Genomic DNA, 26,000 nt, shown 5'->3' with positions numbered 1-26,000 from the left:
ACTCTCTGTGGTCAAGAATTCTGTGAATTCTCTACCCTCAAGAAATTCCTCCTCATCCCTGTCTTAAATATGTGACCCACAATTCTGAGATTGTGACCTCTGATCTTAGATTGTCTCACATCGGGAAATAATCTCTCCTGATCTACCCTGTCAGGTACCCCAATAATCTTGGAGAAAGTGAGGACTGCAGATGCTGTGGATCAGAGTTGAAAAATGTGGTGCTGGCAAAACACAGCAGGCCAGGCAGCATCTGAGGAGCAGGAGAATCGACATTTTGGGCATAAGCCCTTCTTCAGCCCTTATTCCTGAAGAAGGGCTTATACCCGAAACGTCAATTCTCCTGCTCCTCGAATGTTGCCTGGCCTGCTGTGTTTTTCCAGCACCACATTTTTCTACCCCAATAATCTTGTCTGGTTCAATGCCTGTCGTTCATCTAGATTCCAACGTGTACATCCCAACCTGCTCAACCTTTCTTCATACGATTGACCCTCCGTACCTCGTATCATCCTTCTTTGGACTGCCTGCCATGGCAGTGCATCTTTCCTTCGATAATGGGCCCAAAGGTCTTCACAGTATTCCAATTATGATCTGTCCAGTGCCTTGTATAGTTTTAGTAAAACCTTTGTACTTTTATACTCCATTCCTTTTGAAATGAAGGTCAGAATTCCATGTGCCATCTCAATTATCTGCTGAACGTGGATACTAGCTTATTGTGGTTCATGCATGAGGATTCCCGAATCCCTCTTCCATAGCTTTCTGCAATTTTTCTCCATCTGAATAATATTTATAAAGATTTAATTTTACAATTAGAGTTTTGGTACCTGTTGCTGCGAGGGTTTAGTTATTTGTGTCATATTTTTCTGCTTTGGTAGTGCTGTTTAAAATTTAACAACAAAGCTTATAAATAGGTTACACATTTTAAGTTATTCGTTTATCTATTTGAATTGTGTGATATTGTGTAATTGGTCAAAAACAAATTATGCTTGGAGCAAGCCAATTTATAGAGCTGGGGCATTTGTTATTTTTAATCATCGTGATAAATATTCCTATTTGGAACATTTTCACCGTTACTTCGCTCGTTACTTTACTAGGTATGAAGTCCCTCTGGAGGCTAAGATTCTATAAGTACAGCCATCTTCTTAGTAACAACATCAAAATGTCCCATCAAAAATGCTTCTCATCAGGTACAGTATAATACTCTATGGTAATCTTTTCAATTAAGTACAAAATGTTGGATGATATCTTCATTTCATTATTAAGTCAAGTCTGCTCATTAATTATTTTGTACAATGACTGAATATTACAAAATATAACTTTTTAAGATCCTTTTGTGCTGGAAGAAGAATGTCAGGGTTCTATCACTACCACTGGTTAATGAATCATTTAATAACTCACGTAAGTAAGTTGAATTAATGGAAACAAAAGTGTTATTATTATTTATAAAATGCACAAATGAGAAAATGCTGTTTACAGAGAATAAAAATTCTGCTCTCTTATTTCTTGTAATCACTAGCACAGAGTAGTGACTTAGCTTAAATACTCAAGGGATGACTATTGCAACTTAATGGATATTAATTCAAGCCAGAATTCTATTCATGCCTTCCTCATAAAATAATATTATATATTCACTGGGATACAATGGGAGTAAATTGTGACTCTGTCAGGAGTACTAAATGGGCAGCAATAAATGTGCAACCTGTTTAACATGCAAAATACCTTTTCATTGAAATCATTCATTTAAAAAAAACATGATCATGAAGTGTAAAATCAAATTTGTTTTGAAATTTGAACAGAACTTAAGTGGGTAAATCATTAGACTCTGAAGGCATGAACCCAAGGCTTTTGAGAAATTTATAAAAGGGATAGCAGAGATTCTGATTACAGTTGCATGTAGCAGTGAAATTAGTAAACTGGCTGCATATAGATCAGTTAGACTCACATCTTCGAATCACCAATTTGATGTCAATTACAGAATATAAAGGATATCAATAACAGCCTTGATTGTTCCAAAAACTCTTAAATTTATCCAGGTGACTGATTTAAGATAAGACCGTAGAAATTGTGTAAATCTATATTAAGAAAGCTTGTTGCAAAATGAGAGGAGGTGCAGGGGAATGATTAAAACATGGATTAGGAAATAAAAAATAAAGCATTAGGATTAATAAGTGTTACTCGGACTCAAATCTCACAGACTACAATGTAGCAACAAAATTTTATGACTGAAGGGGGCTTGTTAAATGTTGAGGAGAGCTGTTATTTAAAAAAATACATTGGAAGGATATAAACAGGATAATGGAAAGGGCAGACTAATAGGTGAAATTTAATGCACATAATCTGGGATTAATCAAAGTCTCTATAGTTGGAGCCATATCTACCAAGAAGAGAGATGATTAAATTTGTTGGTTGCTAATTGTTCCAGAATTACTACAGAAGTCTTCACACCCAGCATCTTCAAGTGATTCATCAGTGACCTTCCCTCCAACGCCAATAAGTGGGGATGTTGTTGATAATTGCACAATGTTCTGCACCATTCACACTCATCAGCTGCCGAAGCAGTCGTTATCCACATGCAGCTATGTCCGCACAGTGCTCAGATTTGGACTGTAAAGTGGCAAGAAATGTGCATGGCATTTAAATGATAGGTGATAGCCATCTTTGACAAGAGAATTTCGACATCTCTCCTTAACATTCAATAACATTAGTATCGTTTAGTTTTTCACCGTTAACATTGTGAGTGTTACCATGAACCAGAAACTGAACTGGATGAGCCATTTTAAAAAAAAAACAAAGGAAAAGCACTTTGTGGTGAATAATTTTCTTGCTGATTCTTCAAAACCTATCAACCATCTACAAAACACAAGTCAGGACTCTGATGAAATAGTCCCACATGCCTGGATGAGTGCAACTACAACAACACTCAAGAAACTCAATACCATCCAAGTCAAAGAAGCTCATTTGATTGGCACCCCAAACTAAGTATTAGGACTTAACACACTGTCCCTACCACATATTCTGTTCCCAGCAACTGTCACACTTCATTGTCCAAGGCTGAACTAGACCATTTGCAATTGAGATGAGTTTCCTTCTACAATTGCATCTTCTATCTCCATACTATTACTCATCTTGATGCCTGCCTTAGCTCATCTGCTGTCGAACCATTCAAACTTGTGTTTAAACTTAATTATTTCACTTCTGTCCTCTGACCCATTCTCTGTCTCCATAAACCTGAATTTGTCCGAAATCCTGACTCTTTCCATATACTGTTCATCTTTTATTTGTTTGATTGTTGACCTACAAGTCTGGCAATATATTACATTTTAGAATGCCAAAATCCCATCTTTGTACTGCCCTACAAAGCTGTATGATCCTCCAATTCCAGCCTTTTCTCGATGCCTGATCTTAACCACTCTTTCTTTAATGGCAATTCCTTTAGCTGCATGGGGCTTAGTATCTGGAATTCCCATTCAAAAATCCTTTTCCCTCTCCCAATCTCTTACCTCTTATACCTTCTTTAAAATTAACCTTTTTTTTTTGTTTTGGTTACCTGGGCTAAAATCTCATTTTGAGGTTTGATGTCAAATTTTGTTTAATAAAATTCTACTGAAACACATTGGCATATTTTATTATATTGTGATCTTTATAAATATTTGCCAAACAGATTATGTTATTATTCTGCATGATCAGGTTCTTTTGGTGGGAGTGGAATTGCTTTAATTGGTTTTATCTGATTTCAAAACCTGTGCAATATATCAGGAGATGTGTAACATTTTCTCAAACTTGTTTCGATTCCATAAATAGTCTATGTACTCTTTTTTTTTTAAATCTAGGTGCTCCAAGAAGATACAGTTACTATGTGGCACCCATGATCGTAGCAGAACCAACAAGGGGACTTATGGATGAACTAATCAGACTTAAGATTACATATTTAATGCCCAACCGACAAGTTACTTTACAATCAAAGCTGCTGTCTGAGGATGCCGATTGGTGGGAGGCGTATGCCCATTATGTCAGTGATTCAGAAGGAATTGTTCGAGGTTTGAGCAATTATATTATGCTGCTAATGTTGTTGAAACATTAAGGACAACCTTAACTCTCGACAGCTGGTGTGAGGTCATTTCTGACTGTAGAAGACCAACACCAACCTCCCTCCAACACACCCAACTGCTACCACTATGTTAAAAATTTGAAGATGACAGTAAGGAGCAAGGGTTGGCACTTTGGTCCCTCAAGCCTGCTCTACCATTTGATACAATTATGGCTGATCTCATCTTGGCCTCAACTCCATATTCCTGCCACTGTCCATAACCCTTTAATCTATTACTAATTAAAAATCTGTCTATTTCCTTCATAAATTTATTCAATATCCCAATATCCAGTGTAGTATGGGACATTGAATTCCGCAGATTCATTATCCATTGTGAGAAGTGGCTTCTCCGCATCTATTTTAAATCTGCTATCTCTTATTCTGAAACTAAGACTCTCATTTTATTCTGCCTTGCATGAGGAACTTCTATGTCTAATTTGTCAATTCCCTCTAGTATCTTGTATTAGTAGATCTTGAATCATTTTTTCTTTCAGTAAGTAGAGGCCTAAACTTCTCCATCTCTCTTCATAACAATCTAGTCAACCTTTGATTAGATTAGATTCCCTACAGTACGGAAACAGTCCCTATGGCCCAACAAGTCGACACTAACCCTCCAAAGAGTAACCCACCCAGACACATTCCCCTATCCTATATTTACCCCTGACCAATGCACCTAACACTCTGGGCAGTTTAGCATGGCCAATTCACCTTATCTGCACATCGTTTGGATTGTGGGAGGAAACCGGAGCATCAGGAGGAAACCCACACAGTCAAGGGGTGAATGTGCAAACTCCACACAGACAGTCGCCCAAGCCAGTAATCAAATCCCGGTCCCTGGCGCTGTGAGGCATCAGTGCTAACCACTGAGCCACCATGCTGCACCAAATCTTCTCTGAGCTTCCTCCAATACAGATATATCCAACTCCAGTAAGGGAACCAAATTTGTTTGCAGAATTCCAAGTGTGGTCTCACTAATGTCTTTGTGCGGCAACACCTCCCTACTTTTACATTCTATTCCTTGAGCAATAAATAACAAAATTCCATTTGTCTTCCTTATTACCTGTTATACCTGCATGCTAGATTTCCGCAATTCATGTGCGAAGACACCCAGATTGCTCTGCACCGCAGCACTCTGAAGTTTCGGTCAATTTAGATCAATTGCATTTTTATTCCTCTGATAAAAATGAATAATCTCACATGCACATTTTTGGCCCATTCACCTAAGCTATCCATATCCATGTGTAAATTTCTTGTATCTTCATTGCAATTTACTTTCCCATCTGTTTTATTGTCATGAGCAAATTTGGCTGTAATACTTCTACCTCCTGCATCCAAGTTGTTAATATAATTTATAAATATTTGGGGCCCTGAGGATCGAACGCTATGGCACCCTCTTTCCAAGTTATCTCCAGCCAACCAGAAAAAGACCTATTAAAAATTTACAAAATAACAAATTATCTGCATTCTCTGCTTTCCTCTTCAGTTAGTTGATTCTTGCCAGCAGATTCTGCACAGACTTTTATTACATAATATCACTCATTGCTGTTATAAGCTGCAAGTATAGAATATGGGGAAATTGGGCAACAGTTTGGACTAAAAATTACACAATCTGAATATCTTGCCTAATTAGGCCTTTTTCTGAATTTACACTTAACCAGAAGGTTTTCACAGAATTTGTCCTATCAAATTGATTCAAAACTGATTCTAAGGCAAGCTGCATCACATAACTTTAAAGTTTTATAAAATTTAGTATGTCTTATTATGGAAAGTTGTTATTTTGTTAAAATATTTTTTTCATATGTTCAGTATCTAGATTTTTTTCTAGATGGAAGTGTTGCTATTAGGAGTTTATAATAAACATTTTTTAATGTTATTGTTTAGTTAGCAGAGACAAGTCGTTTGGAGGCACGTACAAGGGCCAGGAACCGATGGGCTTAATATGGAGCATGAAGCTTGCGCCCGGTAGTCGTCCTGGAATGCGGTATTCTTAAAAATTCTATCGACCTTAAACTACATGGATTTTTTTTTGAAATAGGGAATCCTTATTTTTATGTTGGTTTTTCTTTTAAAATTTGTGATTATTTCTAGAAATTAAAGAAAATATGTTCCTGCCCAGTTTTGTTCTGTTAGTCCTCATGTTATTTACACTTCCAATGGTAACCCTCATTATAACAAAAATAAATCCTCTTTTTGTACATTTGGACATTATCAAATTTACTAAGAAGCGGTTTTCCAGTTTGAAGCTTGCTCTATCAAACCTAAATATCATACTTCAGTTGCTGCCCCTACAATGTCCCCTTTGGACAATTATAATATATTTTGACATGTGGTCTTACTCAAGTGGACTTGATGTACATTCTGTGTTATGGGCCCACCCCAACTCTCATGATTGATTCAGCATAAACTCTTTTTTTTTTGGGCAGTCAACAGACTGGAGACTTTCATTCCATCGGTCTAGGTTGGATTTAAGTAGTGATACAAGAGATAAAGGTTCTGTATTAGCATGGTTTGTGGATTTTGGACAAGTTTTTTTTTAAAGAAAGGATCAAAGGTGGAGTGGAAACAACTTTAAATTTAGTGTTTTTTATTCTGTGTTCCTGCAAGCTGAATAGAGTCTGAGACAGAAAGACATTTAAATTATTGAAAAGCTATCTTTGCTCAATTCACAAGCAGTAAGCAATTTGTTGGTTTGTCTTAGTGATCTAAAATTAATTTACTGGATCTTTGAGAACACAGTGAACTCAAGGGGGTGGCATGGTGGCTCAGTGGTTAGTGCTGCTGCCTCTCAGCACGAGGGACCAGGGTTCGATTCCAGCCACTGGTGACTGTCTGTATTACGTTTGCATATTCTCCCTGTGTCTGAGTGGGCTTCCTCCTGGTGATCCGATTTCCTCCCACAATCCAAAGATGTGCAGGTTAGGTGAATTGGCCATGCTAAATTGCCCATTGTGTTGAGGGATGTGTAGGTTATGTGCATTTAGTAAGGGATAAATGTAGAGTAATGGGGAATGGGTTTAGGTGGGATACTTTTCAGAGGGTTGGAGTGGACTTGTTGGGTCAAAGGGCTTGTTTCCACACTGTAGGGATTCTAGATCTGAGAATGAAGACTCTGAATATCCTAAGAAGTGCTCAAACTAAGGCTCATCAGATTGCTGGGAGGTGCATCCATGACTACTGGTTACAACTTTGCTAGAACATTCAGATTAATTTCAATGCAGGGAAGATGAATTTCAACACAGGGATCAGAACGATAGCAGTCCATTGGCAATTTTGTTTGAGAACAATCAGAAATAATATGGGGTAAAGCCAAGCTTTTGGAACAGGCAGTCACGCATTAAAAATAATTTGAGTGAAAAAAGATGTCAAGGCCAAAATTAGAAACTTACTTTTAAATCAAGTAAAATGACCCATAAATGAAGTGGTGTGTTATTATATGAAGAAATGCTTGAATGGTTGAAGTAAGTGAATCTGATCGTTGCAGAATATAATAATGTAAGAGGCTATATGGAATCACATTTTTTCATTCTATTTTGACTTTTAGCTGCAAGTTAGAATTGCTGCATGTGTCAATTTTCCTTTCAGGCTGCGGAAGAAGGATGTGACAGTTCCTTATTTGATAACCATTTCTGTGTATGATGGATGGATTTCCAGGAATTTTGACAAACGGGCAGTTTTGGCATCAGTTGTATTAGAACGTTTTTATATGGCGCCAGGCGTTACTCGGATAGAGCTCAATGAGGAACCTGTAATTGGAACAATGTTCTTTCCTCCAGGTAATGGAAACCATGTTGCAAAATGGTAATGTTTCATGATTTATATTTGTTTTACCCAGCATGTCTTCGATACTTCATCTCAATCCTTTCTCAGTTGGTTATCCATATCTGGGCAGGTGCTGGACATTTGAATCAAGATTCGAGTGGTGCTGGAAAAGCACAGCAGGTCAGGCAGGATCCAAGGAGCAGGCAAATCAACGTTTCGGGCAAAAGCCCTTCACCAGGTTATCTACATCTGGTGACTAATGGATTTAACTTGCAAAGTATGATACTGAGTCATATTAAAAATATAAAGTCAAATGACCAAAAGATTTTCAGAGATAAAAGTTTGAAGTGTCTTCAAGGAGGGAAGCTAGACAGACAGATATAGGGAATCCAGTATTAAGGGCAAGGCATATGAAGGAATGACCACCGATGGTAGAATGGTTAAATTTAGGATGTTCATGAGGAAGGCAATGCAACCAGAGGGTTGCAATGTTGGAGAAGATAACAGAGAAAGGAAAGGTGCAGCCATGGAGGGACTTAATAAGTGAGAATTTTAAAATTAAGACTGGGTGCCAGTGAAAGTTGGGGAGCACAGGGTTGATGGTGGAACAGGGCTTGGTGTGAAGTGAAATACCAGAAGCTGTGTTTTGCAGGATAGTGGGAGGACCATCCCAGACTATTGGTATAGTCAACCCACAAGATAACAAAGGCATCAGGCAAAGTAGGTAGGTAGCTGTAGGCAGTTTTAGTAATTTTTAAAAAAGAGTGAAACTCCTCTCTGGATCAAATGTGATACTAGTCTGACAGGCTGAATTACAGATTGCTACCAGGAAGTGGAATGGAGTCTGTAGGAAGGAAGTGGATCTGGTAGAAGAACCAAAAACCACACCCTCAGCCTTCCTCTTGTTTAAAAGGGAGACATTTCTGCTCACCCAGTGTCAGACAAGCAACCTGATCGTTTAGCAATTATGGAAGAATTGAGAGATTGTACTGGTGTCATTAATGTACATACGAAAACTCTCCCTCCAGGCATTTCACCGTAGGCAGATATTTTAGGAATTTATCGGTTGCAGATCTTCCGGTTGCTAAACAGGCCTATCCGTGACTGGCAGATTCTCCCATGGTGGGCGCAAGAAAAGGTGTAGTCACTGTTCAGGACAATTAGCTTTGGCTTTCTCCTTTTCTCTTTAATGTTGGTTCTTTGCTCAGTGAAGTGTCTCCAGGCGTCATGACCTATGACCTGCGCTTTGCATTGGCATGGATCAATGTAGCACACAGAAGACCTTCTTCAGTTAAAACTTGAAATATTTGCATGTTTCAGTTTACCAGTGGATAGCTTCCCAGACAGCATGATATTGAACTGCGCAACACTGTTAGCCTTGTAGGAAGATTGCCTCTAGGACTTTAAAGTATTTTTTTTTATGGTCATGTTGGCAGAAATGGATTTTGAGGATGCTGCGGAGGCAGTGTTGATGGAAGTGGTCCACTTTGAAAAACTTGATTGAATTTTTTAAAGAAATAAAGAGGATTGATGAGGGTAGAGCTGTAGAACATAACTGAGTGGTACAGGCCTTTGGCCCTCGATGCTGTGCCGACCTGTGGAACCAATCTGAATCCTGTTTATCCTAGGTGCAGGAAAATCGACTTGCAGCAAAAGGCCTTCATTCCTGATGAAGGGCTTTCGCCTGAAATGTCGAATTTTTTTTTTCTTTCCCCCCCCCCTCAAATGTTCCTTGGATGCTGCCTGATCTGCTGTGCTTTTCCAGCACCACTCTAATCTAAACCCTGGTTTCCAGCATCTGCTTTCCTCACTTTTACCTATTTATCCTACACTAATCCATTTTCATCCATATGTTTATCCAATGACCATTTAAATGCCCTTGAAGTTGGCGAATCTACAACTGTTGCAGGCAGGGCGTTCCACGCCCCTACTACTCTGAGTAAAGAAACTACCTTTGACATCTGTCCTATATCTATTACCCCTTAATTTAAAGCTGTGTCCCCTCATGCTAGCCATCACCATCCGAGGAAAAAGGCTCTCACTGTCCACTTTATCCAACCTTCTGATTATCTTATGTCTCAATTAAATCACCAGTCAACTTTCTTCTCTCTAACAAAAACAGCCTCCAGTCCCTCAGCCTTTCCTCATAAGAACTTCCTTCCATACCAGGCAACATCTTCGTAAATCCCCTTTGAACCCTTTCCAAAGCTTTTATGTCCTTCCTGTAATGCAGTGACCAGAACTGTACACAATCCAAGTGCAGCCGCACCAGAGTTTTGTACTGCTGCAGCATTACCTCGTGGTTCCGAAACTCAATCCCTCTACTAATAAAAGCTAACATACCATATGCCGCCTTAACAACCCAATCAACATGGGTGGCAACTTTCAGGGATCTATGTACATGGACACTGAGATCTCTCTGCTCATCCACACTACCAAGAATTGTACCATTTGCCCAGTGCTCTTTATTCCTATTGCTCCTTTCAAAGTGAATTACCTCGCACTTTTAAAACTCCATTTGCCACTTCTCAGCCCAGCTCTGCGGCTTATCTATGTCCCTGTGTAACCTTCACTATCCATAACTCCACTGACCTTAGTGTCCTCTGCAAACTTACTAACCCATCCTTCTACACTCTTATAAAAATGACAAGCAGCAGTGGCCCCAAAACAGATCCTTGTGGTACACCACTAGTAACTGAGCTCCGGGATGTACATTTCCCATCAACCACCATCCTCTGACTTCTTTCAGCTAGTCAATTTCTGATCCAAACCACTAAGTCACCCTCAATCCCATGCCTCTGTATTTTGTGCAATAGCCTACCATGGGGAACCTTATTAAATGCTTACTAAAATCCATATGCACCATATCAACCACTTTACCCTCATCCAGCTGTTTGGTCACCTTCTCAAAGAACCCAATAAGGTTCGTGAGGCATGACCTATCCTTTACAAAACCATGTTGAATATCCCTAATCAACTTATTCCTCTCTAGATGGTTATAAGTCCTATCTCTTATAACCTTTTCCAACACTTTACCCACAACTGAAGTAAGGCTCACTGGTCTATAATTACCAGGGTTGTCTCTACTCCCCTTTTTTTTTGAACAAGGGGACAACATTTGCTATCCTCCAGTGTTCTGGCACTATTCCTGTAGACAATGATGACATAAAGATCAAAACCAAAGACACTGCACTCTCCTCTCTGGCTTCCCAGAGAATCCTGGGACAAATCCCATCCGGCCCAGGGGACTTAGCTATTTTCTCACTTTCCAGATGTACTAATATCACCTCCTTGTGAACCTCGATCCTGTCTAGTCGAGTATCTGTATCTCAGTATTCTCCTTGACAACATTGTCTTTTACCGGCGTGAATACTGACAAAAAATATTCATTTAGCACTTCCCCTATCTCCTTTGACTCCCCGCACAACCTCCCACTACTATTCTTGATTGGCCCTAATCTTTCTCCAGTCATTCTTTTATTCCTGATATACCTATAGAAAGCTTTAGGGTTTTCCTTGATTCCTTCCACAACTTCTCATGTCCCCTCCTGGCTCTTCTTAGCTCTCTCTGTATAGTTCTTTCCTGGCTAACTGGTAATTCTCAAGTGCCCTAACTGAGCCTTCACGTCTCATCCTAACATTAACCTTCTTCTTCCTCTTGGTAAAAGATTCAACTTCTTTAGTAAACCACAGCTCCCTCAATTGACTATTTCCTCCCTGCCTCACAGGTACATACTTATCAAGGACATACAGTAGCTGTTCCTTGAATACACTCCACATTTCAATTGTGCCCATCCCCTGCCGTTTCCTTCCCCATCCTATGCACCCTAAATCTTGCCTAATCACATCATAGTTGCCTTTCCCCCAGCAATAACTCTTGCCCTGCATTGTATACTTATCTCTTTCCATCGCTAATGTAAACATAACTGAATTGTGGTCACTGTCACCAAAGTGCTCACCTACCTCTAAATCTAACACCTGGCTGGGTTCATTACCCAGTACCAAATCCAATGTGGCCTCACCCCTTGTTGGCTTATCTACATACTGTGTGAGGAAACCATTCTGCAGGCATTGGACAAAAACTGACTCATCAAAAGTACTCGAACTATAGTATTTCCAATCAATATTTGAAAAGTTAAAGGCCCCACGACAGCTTTACTGTTAATTTTGCTCCTATCCAGAATAGATGTGATCGGTATGGACTTCAGTAAGACGTTTGACAAGGTTTCTCATGGGATACTGGTTAGCAAGGTTAGATCTCACGGAATGCAGGGAGAACTAGCCATTTGGATACAGAATTGGCTCGAAGGTAGATGATGGAGGGTTGCTTTACAGACTGGAGGCCTGTGACCAGTGATGTGGCACAAGGATTGCCGCTAGGTCAAATGCTTCTTGTCATTTGTATAAATGATTTGGATTTGGACATAGGAGGTATAGTTAGTAATTTTGCAATGACACCAAAATTGAGGTGTAGTGGACAGCGAAAAGATTACCTCTGAATACAATGGGATCTTGATCAGATGGGCCAATGGGCTGAGGAGTGGCAAATGAAGTTTAATTTAGATAAATTCAAGGTGCTGCATTTTGGAAAAGGAAATCAGAGCAGGCCTTAATGGTATGGTCATGGGGAGTGTTGCTGAACAAAGAGACCTTGGAATGCAGGTTCATAGTCCCTTGAAAGTAAAGTTCTAGGTACTTAGGGTCATGAAGAAGGAGTCTGATATGCTTTCTTCAGTTGGTCAGAGCATTGAGTAGAGGAGTTGGGAGATCATGTTGCAGTTGTACAGGCCATTGGTTAGGCCACTTTTGGAATATTGCATGCAATTCTGGTCTCCCTCTTATTGGAAGGATACTGTGAAACCTGAAAGGGTTCAGAAAAGATTTGCAAGGATGTTGCCAGGGTTGGAGGATTTGAGCTATAGGGAGAGGTTGAGTAGGCTGGGGCTGTTTTCTCTGGAGTGTTGGAAACTGAGGGATGACCTTCTAGAGGTTTATAAAATCAGGAGGGGCATGGATAGGATAAATAGACAAAGTATTTTCCCTGGGGTCAGGAAGTCCAGAACTGAAGAGCATAGGTTTAGGGTGAGAGGGAAAAGATTTCAAAGGGAACTAAGGGGTACCTTGTTCATGCAGAGGGTGGTGCATGTATGAAATGAACTGCCAGAGGAAATGGTGGGTATATGAATAGGAAGGGTTTTAAGGGTTATGGGCCAAGTGCTGGCAAATGGGATTAGATTAGGTTAGGGTGTCTGTCTGCATGGATGAGTTCGACTGTTTCTGTGCTGTACATCTCTGACTCAATATTGATTATCCTTTTCTGTGATCGTATTGGGACAACAAGGCAGGTCCCAGTGGTGTTAAAGTACCTTAAATATTTACATAAACCAAAGAAAAAGATCAAACAACTGAGGTTAAAAGTTAAAAGTAAAAAGACCAGTACCTTGAGGTTAAAAAGAATAAATGCAAAGTAAGTCAGAATGCAATAATTTGATGTACCAAGTTCGAGTTTTTAAATGTTGGCTGGAATATCAAAGGAAGAAAGCATTTGAGAAGGTATGATAAAGACTTCCAAATGTTATGGACCAGACTGAACCCCCTCAAAATATATTAAGGAGATAGCATAGACCCTAACTTTTAATGAAAGGCAAGTGTTAGGCGTTGTGATGCAGATGTGATTCGATTGGGCAATCTACTAGGCTTTGAGCAAAACACACTTTATTCGTGTACCACAGTTAAAATAGTATATTAAAATAACTATTGAAATACTTAACAAAAGAATATGTTATTTAACTACTGATCATCAACTGTTCTGAGATAGCAACATGTCATAAACACACCCTTAACAAAGGCAAATAAATTCAGGAAAATGGACTTCCCTCAGATGCTATCTCCTCCAGTCCAGGAGTGTTTCTAAATAGAAAAGAATATTTTTGAAAGATGTGAAGCTTGTAAATATTGATGTTTGTAGGGATTTGAGTGCTTTTACAAGGAATGCAAAAAGTTTGCATGTAGATAAAGGCCAACACACCATATTGTTTGATTTATTAAGAGAAGACTGGAGTATATGAATAAAAATGTCATGCTATAGTTGTACAGGGCATTGGTGAGATCACCCCTGGAATACTTACACAGGTTTGGTGTTCGCATTTAATAAAAAGATATTTTGCTTTGGAAGCGGTATAATGAAGGTTCATTAAATTGGTCTCTGGGATGACGTTGAATAAATTGAGTCTACTTTCTTTGGACTTTAGAAGAATGAGAGATGATCTCCGAAATACAAATTTTAAAGTGGATCCATGGAGATACTGAGAGATTGTTCTTATTGATTAGAGAATCTAAAACACAACTAAGGTCTCGTGAAAAAGTGGTTTATTACTCATGAGGATTTTTTTGTTTACTGAAATGTTTGTGAATCTTTAGTATCTTCTACCCTGGAGAGCTATGGATGCTCCATTGTTGAATACATACATTTTAATGTTGGATGGAAGGATTCCTATACTGAGGAATCAAGGGAGCAAGTAGGCAAGCAAGACTCTGACCTGAGATTAGCCATGATTGTAATGATGGCATAGGAAGACTGACAAACCTTAAAGTCTACTCCAATTTCTATCACTTGTGTTTTTGAGAATATTAAAAAAATCACACAACACCAGGTTTATTTGGAAGCACTAGCTTTTGGAATGCCACTCCTTCATCCGATGGTTATGGAGAATAAGATCATGATCACAGAATTTATAGCCAAAGGAATCCAGTGTCATGGAGATGTGATACATAAACAATTTTAGATTAAATCTTTCTTATTTTAGAATAGGATATTCTGGTTTCTGTTCTTTGATATGTAAATACCAGAACTTTTTTAAAAATACATTCTCAAGATAGCTTAGCTTTTCGAGCAGTGGGTGTGAAGTCTGTCTGTGTTCCAATGTTGAGTCAGACTGACAAGCCCTTTGCCTAGTTTTACATAATTTTACAAAGATTCATGCAGTTCTTGAACAAAATAAAATGTAATTCTGCAAAAGCAAATTCACCACAAACTTATGCGTGCAACAGTAAATATGCACGTCTGTGTGGGTGTGAATACACATGATAGCATGTGGGTGTAAGCTTGGTTATGTGTATTGAAGTGTAATTGGATATGTGCCTGTGAGATGGTGCACATGTGGATAAGAGTGTGGGGTGGGGGAGGGGGGGGGGGTGTGTGTATGCATGTGTATTTGTGAGAGAGGGTCTGCGCGTGTGTGGTGCAGTGGGGTCCCCTGTAGTGTGACGTGAACCCAAGGTCCCGGTTGAGGCCATTCCTATGGGAGCCAAATTTTGCTGTCACATTCTGCTCAGCCACTCTGCGTTGTTACTTGTCCTGCAGTCCACCTTGGAGGATGGTCACCCAAAGCCAAATGTCCTGAACCACCGAAGTATTCTCCGTTTTGAGAGAGAATACTCCTGCCTGGTGATTATTGTGCAGTGACCATTAATTTGTTGTCGTAGCATCTGCTTGGTCTCGCCAATGTACCATGTCTCAGGGGATCCTTGCCTGCAGTGTATGTGATAGACCATGTTGGCCAAGTCACATGAGTACTCATCACATACATGGTGAGAGGTGTCCCCACGTGTAATGGTGTTATCTGTATTGATACTCTGAACATCTGAACATGTCTGGTTATGGCTGCCCTGACAGGGGTGTACAGTATTGTTGTCCTGAAGACTGGGCATTTTCCTGTGAACAATGATCTGTTTGAGGTTTGGTGGTTGTTTTAAGACAAGTAGTTGATGCATGAGGAAGGTCTTGGCGGGGTGCTCATTCTCATGGATAATGTGTTGAAGGCTGCGAAGAACATGGTGTAGTTGCTTGGCTCCCGGGAAGTACTAGACAATGAAGTGTACCCTGTCTGTTGCAGCCAGTGTCTTGTCTCCTGAGGAGGTCAATACAGTTTCTCGCTGTGGCATGTTGGAACTGGCGGTTGATGAGTTGAGCATTGTACCCCGTTCTTATGAGGGCATCCTTAAGCACTTTCAAGTGTTCGCCACATTCTTCCTCATCAAAACAGATCGTGTGTGCACGGAGGGCTTGTATTTTTCTTTTATTGTGTTTTAACTATTGTGTATGAATAAATTGTGTGTTCCTTAACGCCAAGTAGTTTGATCAATTGAATTGCATCCAGGATGCAATACTTTGTATTTCCCTTTAAAATAAGAAAAAGTTTGAGTCCAGATAATCTACTGAATATTTGGCTGTTTAATATGTTTTGGATGGAAGCTAGAGAAGTGTAGCCTCGAGAGGTTATCCATGAGTTTGCGCTGTATTGAGGTGCCCATCCTTAATGGAGATGCATGTGTCCAAGAATGAGGCAGATACTAAAGTGTAGTCCATGGTAAGTCTGATGGTGGGATGAAACTTGTTGATATCACTGTGTAGTTGTTTCAGTGACTCCTTGCCATGGGTCGTGAGGAAGAAAATGTCATCAATATATCTAAAGTATAGTGTTGGTTGGAGGACCGGTTCAGAAAAGAAGTCTTGGTCAAACTTGTGCATGAAAATGGTGGCATATTGGGTGCAAAGGTGGTCTCCATGGCATTTCCGTGTATCTGGATGAAGAACTGGTTATCAAAAGGTGAAAACGTCTTGGTTGAGGATGTAGCAGATGAGTGCTTGGAGATTCGCAGTTGTTGGTATTGGGTACTGAGGCTGTTGCCCCGATCCCGTCGTCGTGTGGGATGCTGGTGGAGAGTGCTGACACGTACATTGTGACGAGGAATGTTCCCAGTTCGGCTGGTCCATGGGTGCTGTTTCTGTGAGAAATCTGTTGTGTCGCGATAGAACCCTGTACAATGGGTTTCAAGATGCCTTCAACATGGCAGCTGCTGCAAGGCGTGTCAGAGTATCGACACTGATATCACCATTATACGTGGGGACACCTCTCACTGTACGCCGTGCGTACTCGTGTGACTCAGCCAACATGGCCTATCTAATATGCTGCAGGCAAGGACGCCCTCAGGCATGGTATATTGGCAAGACTGAGCAGACGCTACAACAATGGAGTAGTAGATACAGTGCATTAATCACCAGGCAGGAGTGTTCCCTCCCAGTCGGGGAATCCTTCAGCAGTCCAGGACATTTGGCCTTGGACCTTTTGGATGACCATCCTCCAGAGCAGACTTTGGGACAAGCAGCAACCCAGAGTGGCTAAGCAGAAGTTGTGTACCCATGGGAATGGCCTCAACCGGGACCTTGAGTCCATGTGACACTACAGGTGAGCCCACTGCTCGCTCGCTCTCTGTCTCGCTGTCTGTCTCTGTCTCACACACTCGCACACTCAATCTATTGCTCCCACATGCGCACACATATAAGTTTATGTGGTGAATTTGCTTTTGCAGAATTACACTTTATTTTGCTCAAAAGCTGCATGAATCTTTGTAAAATTATGTAAAACTATGCAGAGGGCTTCTCAGTCTGACTCGATGTTGGGACACCGACAGACTTCGTTTGAAAAGCTAAGCTATCTTGAGAATGTATTTTAAGAAAAGTTCTGGGATTTACATATCGAAGAACAGAAATCAGCATATCCCATTCTAAAATATGAAAGATTTAATCTAAAATTGTTTAATGTATCACATCTCCATGACACTGGATCACAGAATTTATAGCCAAAGGAGTCATGATCTTATTCTCCACAATCACGTGATGAAGGACTGGCACTGCAGAAGCTAATGCTTCCAAATAAAGCTGTTGGACTATAACCTGGTGTCCTGTGATTTTAAACTTTTGTCCACTGTAGTCCAACACCGGCACCTTTAAGTTCTTGAGAATAGCATTCCGTTGTAAATCCTTCTGTTCATATATTCGCAGCATCACTGTATTCATTTCTCTCCACACCCTACTGCCTGCCTGTACCCCTGCCTCAGGTCATCTGTTGCAAAAACCTCAGTCTTTATTACCTTTAGAATTGAGTATTTTAAAGCAGTGCTGGCTAGTGTCCCATCTTCAACCCTCCACAAACTACAACACTATTACTTGTGTTCTAACTCGTATCAAGTCCCATTCAACAAGCATCCTTGTTTGCTGATTGCCATTGACTGCAGGACAATTTCTTATCCTTGTTTTCAAATCTCCTCTTTTACTATCCTCCAGCTTTGTAATCTTCCAAAGGTCTGAGCTGCTCTAAATATGTGCTCTCTTGTGCATCCCAATTAACTGTTGTACCGTTGGCACTGATGCTTTCAGTTATCTCGATACAAATCCTGATATTCTCTCCATAAACATCTGCTTCATTCTACTTGTTTTCTTTGTGCTGTTCCTTTTAAAAACTACTTCTTTAAGCATTTTGTCCTAAGTTCATGTGTCAAATTTGCTTACTAATGCTCCTTTGAATTTTTTGGGATGCTTTGCTATATTACAGATGCTATGTCAATGCACATTATTAAAGAAGCCCCTATATTATTGGGAAAAATATACAGTTGCATCATGAGCCACAAGAAACAACACTAATATTGATTTGAGAGGAAGTTGTGTATTCAAGAATGCAGAGTTACTTTGTATATTAAACAAGATAACAGATTTAAGTCAATGGTGAACTTTGCCTTAAATATCTCCAAAGCCTTTGACCGAGAGGTTTAATTTATCAGTGTTGAAATGGCTATGTTTCAAAGCTGCAGAATTTGGTCATCAAAAGGAATACTCAAATTATACTGGGAATTGTAGATCATTTTAGCGGAATCTTATTTCTCTAGACCAGTGAGATTATTTCATTGTTGTAAACAGCGGAAATTTTAAACAAATTGAAATTGGCTGGGTATCACACAGCATAGCAATGGTTTTTAGAAGGTTAATTACATTTGAGAATATTATAAAGAAGAAAAGAGTACATTTTATTTAAGATATTGTCCAAATTGTATGAAAAGAAATATAATGCACATATTTCTGGGAATGACCAAATTAGCAAAGCCCCCTATTGCTTTTTGGAATGCTGCTCTGAAACATTACCAAGGTAATTAGAATATCTGAAGAGTTACTTGATCAAAGTTGCTTGAATTATTTCTTATTTCTAAAAAAAGATAAAGAAATTAAAACAAAAATAGTCATCACTGTGCTCCCAGCATTTATTCATCCACCCAAATTGGGTGCCAGATTTTATATGTCCTAGCAATAACTACACTTCAGAAGTGCTTTAGGTTATACTGCAGTTGTGCAAAGTGCAATATAAAATGTGTATTCTTTCTATTTGGGACCATCTAAAGCTGCTCTATATAGTCCTTTTGATATGCATATTATTGATCTGCAGTGCACAATGTCATATGGATTTGCAGCAAATTGTTATCTGCAGTTTAGATTTATTCTTGGAGTACACATTAACTCTACTTTCTCCCCATAGATGCTGACAAATCTTCTAAGATTTTCCAGCAATTTCTTTTTTTGTTTCTGATTTCCAGCATTCACAGTTCTTTGGACTTATTGGACTTATTGAACTACTCTTACTGCTTTCTTTATTAGGACCTGGACCATTTCCTGCCATTTTAGACATGTGGGGTGGTGGTGGAGGTCTTGTTGAATACCGTGCAGCTCTTCTTGCATCGCGAGGATTTGCAACCTTAGCTTTGGCTTACTTGGGACATAAGAATGTCCCACAGTCATTGCAAACATTTGACCCAAACCTCTTTTACTTCAAGGTAATGAATATTTTCATAAGATACCGTGTTCAACTATTTTGGATTTACAAATATGATAGTTGATCTATTTATTACAGTGCAATATTATAAGGAGCACATCAATACCAAAGATACAAATATGCCAAAGCAATGTTAAATTTTGGTTGATTGTGACATGTATTATGTCACTGATCACTAAATTCATGAGAGTGGTTGCAAGTGGTTATGTTCCCATGTATCTGCTACGCTTGTTCTTCCAGGGAGAAGTGGTTGTGGATTCAGAAGGTGCTGTCTCAGGTGACTTTGTGAAAGTTTGTAGAGTTTTTAAAGCAGGAAAAATGGCCTTACAGCCTGTTGTGTCTGTGGCGTTCGTCAAACATCCATTTATTCTAATCCCATTTTCCAGCATTAACCCATAGCCTTGTATATGATGGCATTTCAAGTGTTCATCTAAATATTTCTTAAACTTCTTGGGCGTTCCTGCTTCTATCACTTTTTCAGACAGTGAGTTCCAGATAGCCACACCTCTGGCTAAAATATTTTCCTCACATCCCCTTTAAAACTCATGCTTTTTATCTTAAAACTGTATCATTTGGTTACTGACCTCTCTCTAAGGGGAAAGATTTCTCCCTAACCACGATGTCTATGTCCCCTCAAAACTTTGTGTACTTCAATCAAATACCCACTCAGCATTCTCTCCTCTAAAGAAAATAACTCAGTCTGTCTAGTTTCTCTTCACAGTTGAATTGCTCCAGCTCAGGCAACATCCTGGTGAATCTCTTCTGCACCCTCTCTCGTACAATTACATCCTTCCTATGGTGTGACAACTCCAGTAGTAACATAACTAATATGATATACAACTCCATCATAATCTCTTTATAGTTGTATTCAGTTCCTTGACTAGTAAAGACAAGTAGCTGAAAATGTGTTGCTGGAAAAGCGCAGCAGGTCAGGCAGCATCCAAGGAACAGGAGCATCGACGTTTCGGGCATCAGCCCTTCTTCAGGGCTGAAGAAGGGCTGATGCCCGAAACGTCGATGCTCCTGTTCCTTGGATGCTGCCTGACCTGCTGCGCTTTTCCAGCAACACATTTTTCAACTCTGATCTCCAGCATCTGCAGTCCTCACTTTCTCCTAGTAAAGACAAGTATCCCATGTGTCTTCTTACCACATTATCTGCCTGTTCTACTGCCTTCGTGGATCTGTGAAATGCATACAAAGGTCCCTCTAATCCTCTGTACTTCTGAAGATCCGACAATTCAATGTGTATTTTTCCCAAATTCCCCAAACGTTTCCCCTTTGTTAATTCTCCCCAACCCCCCCGCCCCCCCCCCCCCCCCCCCCCCCCCCATCACCTCTCACTTTTCAGAGCATCATCGATAGTCACAGGTGAGGTGCCGGGAGACTGGAGGTTGGCAAATGTGGTGCCACTATTTAAGAAGGGTGGTAAGGACAAGCCAGGGAACTATAGACCAGTGAGTCTGACGTCAGTGGTGGGCAAGCTGTTGGAGGGAATCCCAAGGGACAGGACGTACATGTATTTGGAAAGGCAAGGACTGATTAGGGATAGTCAACGTGGCTTTGTGAGTGGGAAATCATGTCTTTCAAACTTTGAGTTTTTTGAAGAAGTAACAGAGAGGATTGATGAGGGTAGAGCAGTAGATGTGATCTATATGGCCTTCAGTAAGGCGTTAGACAAGGTTCCCCATGGGAGACTGATTAGCAAGGCTAGATCTCATGGAATACAGGGAGAACTAGCCATTTTGGATACAGAACTGGCTGAAAGATAGACAGAGGTTGGTAGTGGAGGGTTGTTTTTCAGACTGGAGGCCTGTAACCAGTGGAATGCCACAAGGATCGGTGCTAGGTCCTCTACTTTTTGTCATTTACAAAAATGATTTGGATGTGAGCATAAGAGGTACAGTTATAAGTTTGCAGATCACACCAAATTGAAGGTGTAGTGGACAGTGAAGAAGGTTACCTCAGATTACATCAGGATCTGGACCAGATGGGCCAATGGGCCAACGAGTGGCAGATGATGTTTAATTCAGATAAATGTGAGGTGCTGCATTTTGGGAAAGCAAATCTTAGCAGGACTAATACACTTAATGGTAAGGTCCTTGGGAGTGTTGCTAAACAAAGAGACCTTGGAGTGCAGGTTCATAGCTCCTTGAAAGTGGAGTCGCAGGTAGATAGGATAGTGAAGAAGGCGTTTGGTATGCTTTCCTTTATTGGTCAGAGTATGGAGTACAGGAGTTGGGAGGTCATGTTGTGGCTGGACAGGACATTGGTTTGGCCACTGTTGGAATATTGCATACAATTCTGGTCTCCTTCCTATTGGAAAGATGTTGTAAATTTTTTCTGAACCCTTTCAAGTTTCACAAGGATGTTGCCAGGTTTGGAGAATTTTAGCTATGGGGAGAGGCTGAACAGGCTGGGGCTGTTTTTCCCTGGAGTGTTGGAGGCTGAGGGCTGACCTTATAGAGGTTTACAAAATTATGAGGGGCATGGATAGGGTAATAGGCAAAGTCTTTTCCCTGGGTTGGGGGAGTCCAGAACGAGAGGGCATAGGTTTAGGGTGAGAGGGGAAAGATATAAAAGAGACCTAAGGGGCAACTTTTTCACGCAGAGGGTGGTAGGTGTATGGAATGAGCTGCCAGAGGAAGTGGTGGAGGCTAGTACAATTGCACCATTTTAAAAGGCATTTGAATGGGTGTATGAATGGGAAGGGTTTGGAGGGATATGGGCCGGGTGCTAGCAGGTGGGCCTAGATTGGGTTGGGATATCTGATCGGCGTGGACAGGTTGGACTGAAGGGTCTATTTCCATGCTGTACATCTCTATGACTCTGTCACTAACCCAATCTTTTATCCAATTTGCCAAATTACCCTGGATTCTGTGGGTTCTTAGCTTCTTAATTAGTCTACCATGCACGGCCTTGTCAGAGTGTACTACACTCATTCATGCACCGAGTCATCATATCGAACAACTTAATGAATTTTTAGATGTGATCTCCATTTGGCAAAGTTGCACAGACTATCGTTGCTTAATTCTCATCTTGCCAAGTAGAGATTAATTCTGTCCCTCAGAATTCTTTCCAATAATTCCCGCCTCAGGCGACCGACTGTGTGGAGTTTGCACGTTCTCCCCGTGTCTGCGTGGGTTTCCTCCGGGTGCTCCGGTTTCCTCCCACAGTCCAAAGATGTGCAGGTCAGGTGAATTGGCCATGCTAAATTGCCCGTAGTGTTAGGTAAGGGGTAGATGTAGATGTAGATGTAGGGGTATGGGTGGGTTACGCTTCGGCGGGGCGGTGTGGACTTGTTGGGCCGGAGGGCCTGTTTCCACACTGTAAGTAATCTAATCTAATCTAATCTAATTTCCCTACCACAAATGTACATTGATTTATCCCGACCACCATTCTTGAATAATGATACCTTTATTAGCCATCCTCCAGTCCTTTGGCACCCCTTCTGTGGCCAGAGAGAATTTGAAAATTAAGGTGGGTGTGGTGGTGAGGGGTTGGGGTCGGTTCGCAGTATGGACATCGGGACTCAGAAGGGGAGTCAACACTATACCCTGGAAGATTTGGGATGATTATAGTTGCAAAGTACTCATTTAAAACCTTAGGTATGTCTTCCAACTCCACACAGACATTGCCACTTTGGTTCCTAATGGGCCCTACTCATTTTCCTGGTTATTCTTTTGCCCCTAATATATTTATAAAATGCCTTTGGGTTTTCTTTAATGTTACCCTCTAGTGTTTTCTTTCTTTTCCCCCCTCAACTGTCCTAATCTGTTTTTAAAAGCAAACAACTGCACTTTCTGTACTCTTCTAGGGTATTGGATGTTTTGAGTCTCTGTTGTCTACCATGCATCATCTCGGCACCAGGGCATTTTCAACTCCTTCATCAATGAGGAAGGAGATTGCAGAGCCATTGGCCTTGATTTTTATGTGCTCGTTGTCTGCAGGAATAGTGTCAGAAGACTGGAGGATAGCAAATGTGGTTCCCTTGTTCAAGAAGGGGAGTAGGGATAACCCTAGTAACTATAGGCCGGTGAGCCTCACTTCTGTTGTGGGCAAAGTCTTAGAGAGAATTGTAAGGGATAGGATTTATGAACATCTGGATCGGAATAATGTGATCAAGGATAGTCAGCATGGTTTTGTGAAGGGCAGATCGTGCCTCACAAACCTTATTGAATTCTTTGAGAAGGTGACTAAGGAGGTGGACGAGGGTAAATCGGTAGATATGGTGTATATGGATTTTAGTAAGGCGTTTGATAAGGTTCCCCATGGTAGGCTACTGCAAAAAATAAGGAGGTATGACATTGAGGGGGAGTTGGAGGTTTGGATTAGGAATTGGCTGGCTGGAAGAAGACAGAGGGTAGATGTTGATGGTAAAAGTTCATCTTGGAGTGCAGTTACTAGCGGTGTTCCGCAAGGATCTGTTTTGGGACCATTGCTGTTTGTCATTTTTATAAATGACCTGGAGGAGGGGCTAGAAGGTTGGGTGAGCAAGTTTGCGGATGATACGAAAGTCGGTGGAGTTGTTGACAGTGAGGAAGGATGTGTCAGGTTACAGCGGGATATAGATAAGCTGCAGAGCTGGGCAGAAAGGTAGCAAATGGAGTTCAATGTGGGTAAGTGTGAGGTGATTCACTTTGGTATGAGTAACAAAAAGATGGGATACTGGGCTAATGGTCGGATACTTGGTAGTGTGGATGAGCAGAGAGATCTTTGGTGTCCATGTACACAGATCTCTGAAAGTTGCCACCCAGGTAAATAGTGCGGTGAAGAAGGCATATGGCGTACTGGCTTTTATTGGTAGAGGAATTGAGTTCCGGAGTCCTGAGGTCATGTTGCAGTTGTATAAGACTCTGGTGCGGCCGCATCTGGAATATTGTGTGCAGTTTTGGTCGCCATACTATAGGAAGGATGTGGAGGCACTGGAACGGGTGCAGAGGATGTTTACCAGGATGTTGCCTGGTATGGTAGGAAGATCGTATGAGGAAAGGCTGAGGCACTTGGGGCTGTTTTCATTGGAGAAAAGAAGGTTTAGGGGTGACTTGATAGAGATGTACAAGATGATTAGGGATTTAGATAGGGTTGACCATGAGAACCTTTTTTCCACGTATGGAGTCAGCTATTACGAGGGGGCAGAGCTTTAAATTAAGGGGTGGTAGGTAATGGACAGATGTTAGGGGTAGATTCTTTACTCAGCGAATCGTGAGTTCATGGAATGCCCTGCCAGTAGCAGTGGTGGACTCTCCCTCTTTATGGGCATTTAAACGGGCATTAGATAGGCATATGGAGGATAGTGGGCTAGTGTAGGTTAGGTGGGCTTGGATCGGCACAACATCGAGGGCCAAAGGGCCTGTACTGCGCTGTATTTTTCTATGTTCCATGTTCTAATGACAATCCCTCCATCATAACGTTACGTTGGGATTTTTCACTGATGAATGTGTAATGTTCGTCGCCATTAGCAGTGCAAGACCCAGACATTATCCAGGCTTTGGCTGACTAGGGCAAGGAACATTCGTGTGACATAAGTGCCATGCTATCTCATTCTCCAACAAAAGAGAATCTAAACATTTGAATATCAAGGAACAATGCTATTACCACTGCTGAATCCTTGATGAAGAACTCATGCTTGAAACATCAACTCTCCTGCTCCTAGGATGCTATGCTTTCCTCGCACCACACGTTTCTACTCTAATCTCCATAGTCTGCAGTCCTCACTTTCTCCTGAATCCCCCACTATCAACATCCTGAATATTATCATTGAAAAGAAACCAAACTGGATTAGCCATACAAGAGTAGGTCTGAGGTTAGGTATCGTGTAGGAGTAACTCGCCACCTGACTGCCCAAAGCTTGTCCACCATTGGCAAGGCACAGTTCAGGACTATGATGACATACCCCCAATTTTCCGGGACAGGTGCAGGACAAACAACACTTATGAAACTTGAAACCATCCAGGGCAAAGCAACCAGCTTGATGGCATTATATCAATAAAGATTGACTTCCTCCATCACAGGTGTTCGAAAGCAGCAGTGTGTAACGTCTACACAATGGACTCAGAAATTCACAAGGCTCTTTAGACAATACCTTCCAAATCATGATCACTACCATCTAGGACAAAGGTACCAGATACGTGGGAGTGCCACCATTGAAAGATTCTCTCTCTAAGCCATTTACCATCCAGATTTGGAAATCTATTGACATTCCTTCAGTGTTGCTGGGTCAACATCCTGGAACTCCCTCCCTAATGACATTGTTTTTTACCTATATCAAATGAATTGTGATGGTTCAAGAAGGCAGCTGATCACCTTCTCAAGGAGATCTACAGTTGGGCAGTAAATACTGTCTTAGAATGTCACGCACACAAGAAACTAATCGCTTTCAGTGGTTGCTGGTATGGATCAGACTTTGCTCATATTCTTCATGCCTGTTAGTTTCAGTTGCTTTGGAATGTATTTCATTAAAGTCCAAAAAATGTTTTTTCTCTTCTGTCTTGATGGTAA

At 40.8% G+C, this 26,000-nt stretch overlaps 1 protein-coding gene across 2 annotated transcripts in view; it reads left to right on the top strand.

The window, feature by feature from the left end:
• The window catches only part of LOC140466953 (peroxisomal succinyl-coenzyme A thioesterase-like), a 54,136-nt gene that overhangs the window by 5,656 nt on the left and 22,480 nt on the right, over nucleotides 1–26,000 (top strand). For both annotated transcript variants that reach the window (XM_072562823.1, XM_072562822.1), the window contains exons 2-6: nucleotides 1,092–1,184; nucleotides 3,828–4,034; nucleotides 5,966–6,065; nucleotides 7,667–7,857; nucleotides 19,328–19,503. In XM_072562823.1, the coding sequence (XP_072418924.1) occupies nucleotides 1,094–1,184; nucleotides 3,828–4,034; nucleotides 5,966–6,065; nucleotides 7,667–7,857; nucleotides 19,328–19,503 (765 nt within the window). In that variant the 5' untranslated portion in view covers nucleotides 1,092–1,093. The remainder of the gene's footprint in view (nucleotides 1–1,091; nucleotides 1,185–3,827; nucleotides 4,035–5,965; nucleotides 6,066–7,666; nucleotides 7,858–19,327; nucleotides 19,504–26,000) is intronic.

The sequence above is a fragment of the Chiloscyllium punctatum genome, chromosome 44 (genome assembly GCF_047496795.1).
Source record: "Chiloscyllium punctatum isolate Juve2018m chromosome 44, sChiPun1.3, whole genome shotgun sequence".
Classification (NCBI taxonomy): Eukaryota; Metazoa; Chordata; class Chondrichthyes; order Orectolobiformes; family Hemiscylliidae; genus Chiloscyllium; species Chiloscyllium punctatum.
This window is presented reverse-complemented; position numbering and strand designations above follow the sequence as displayed.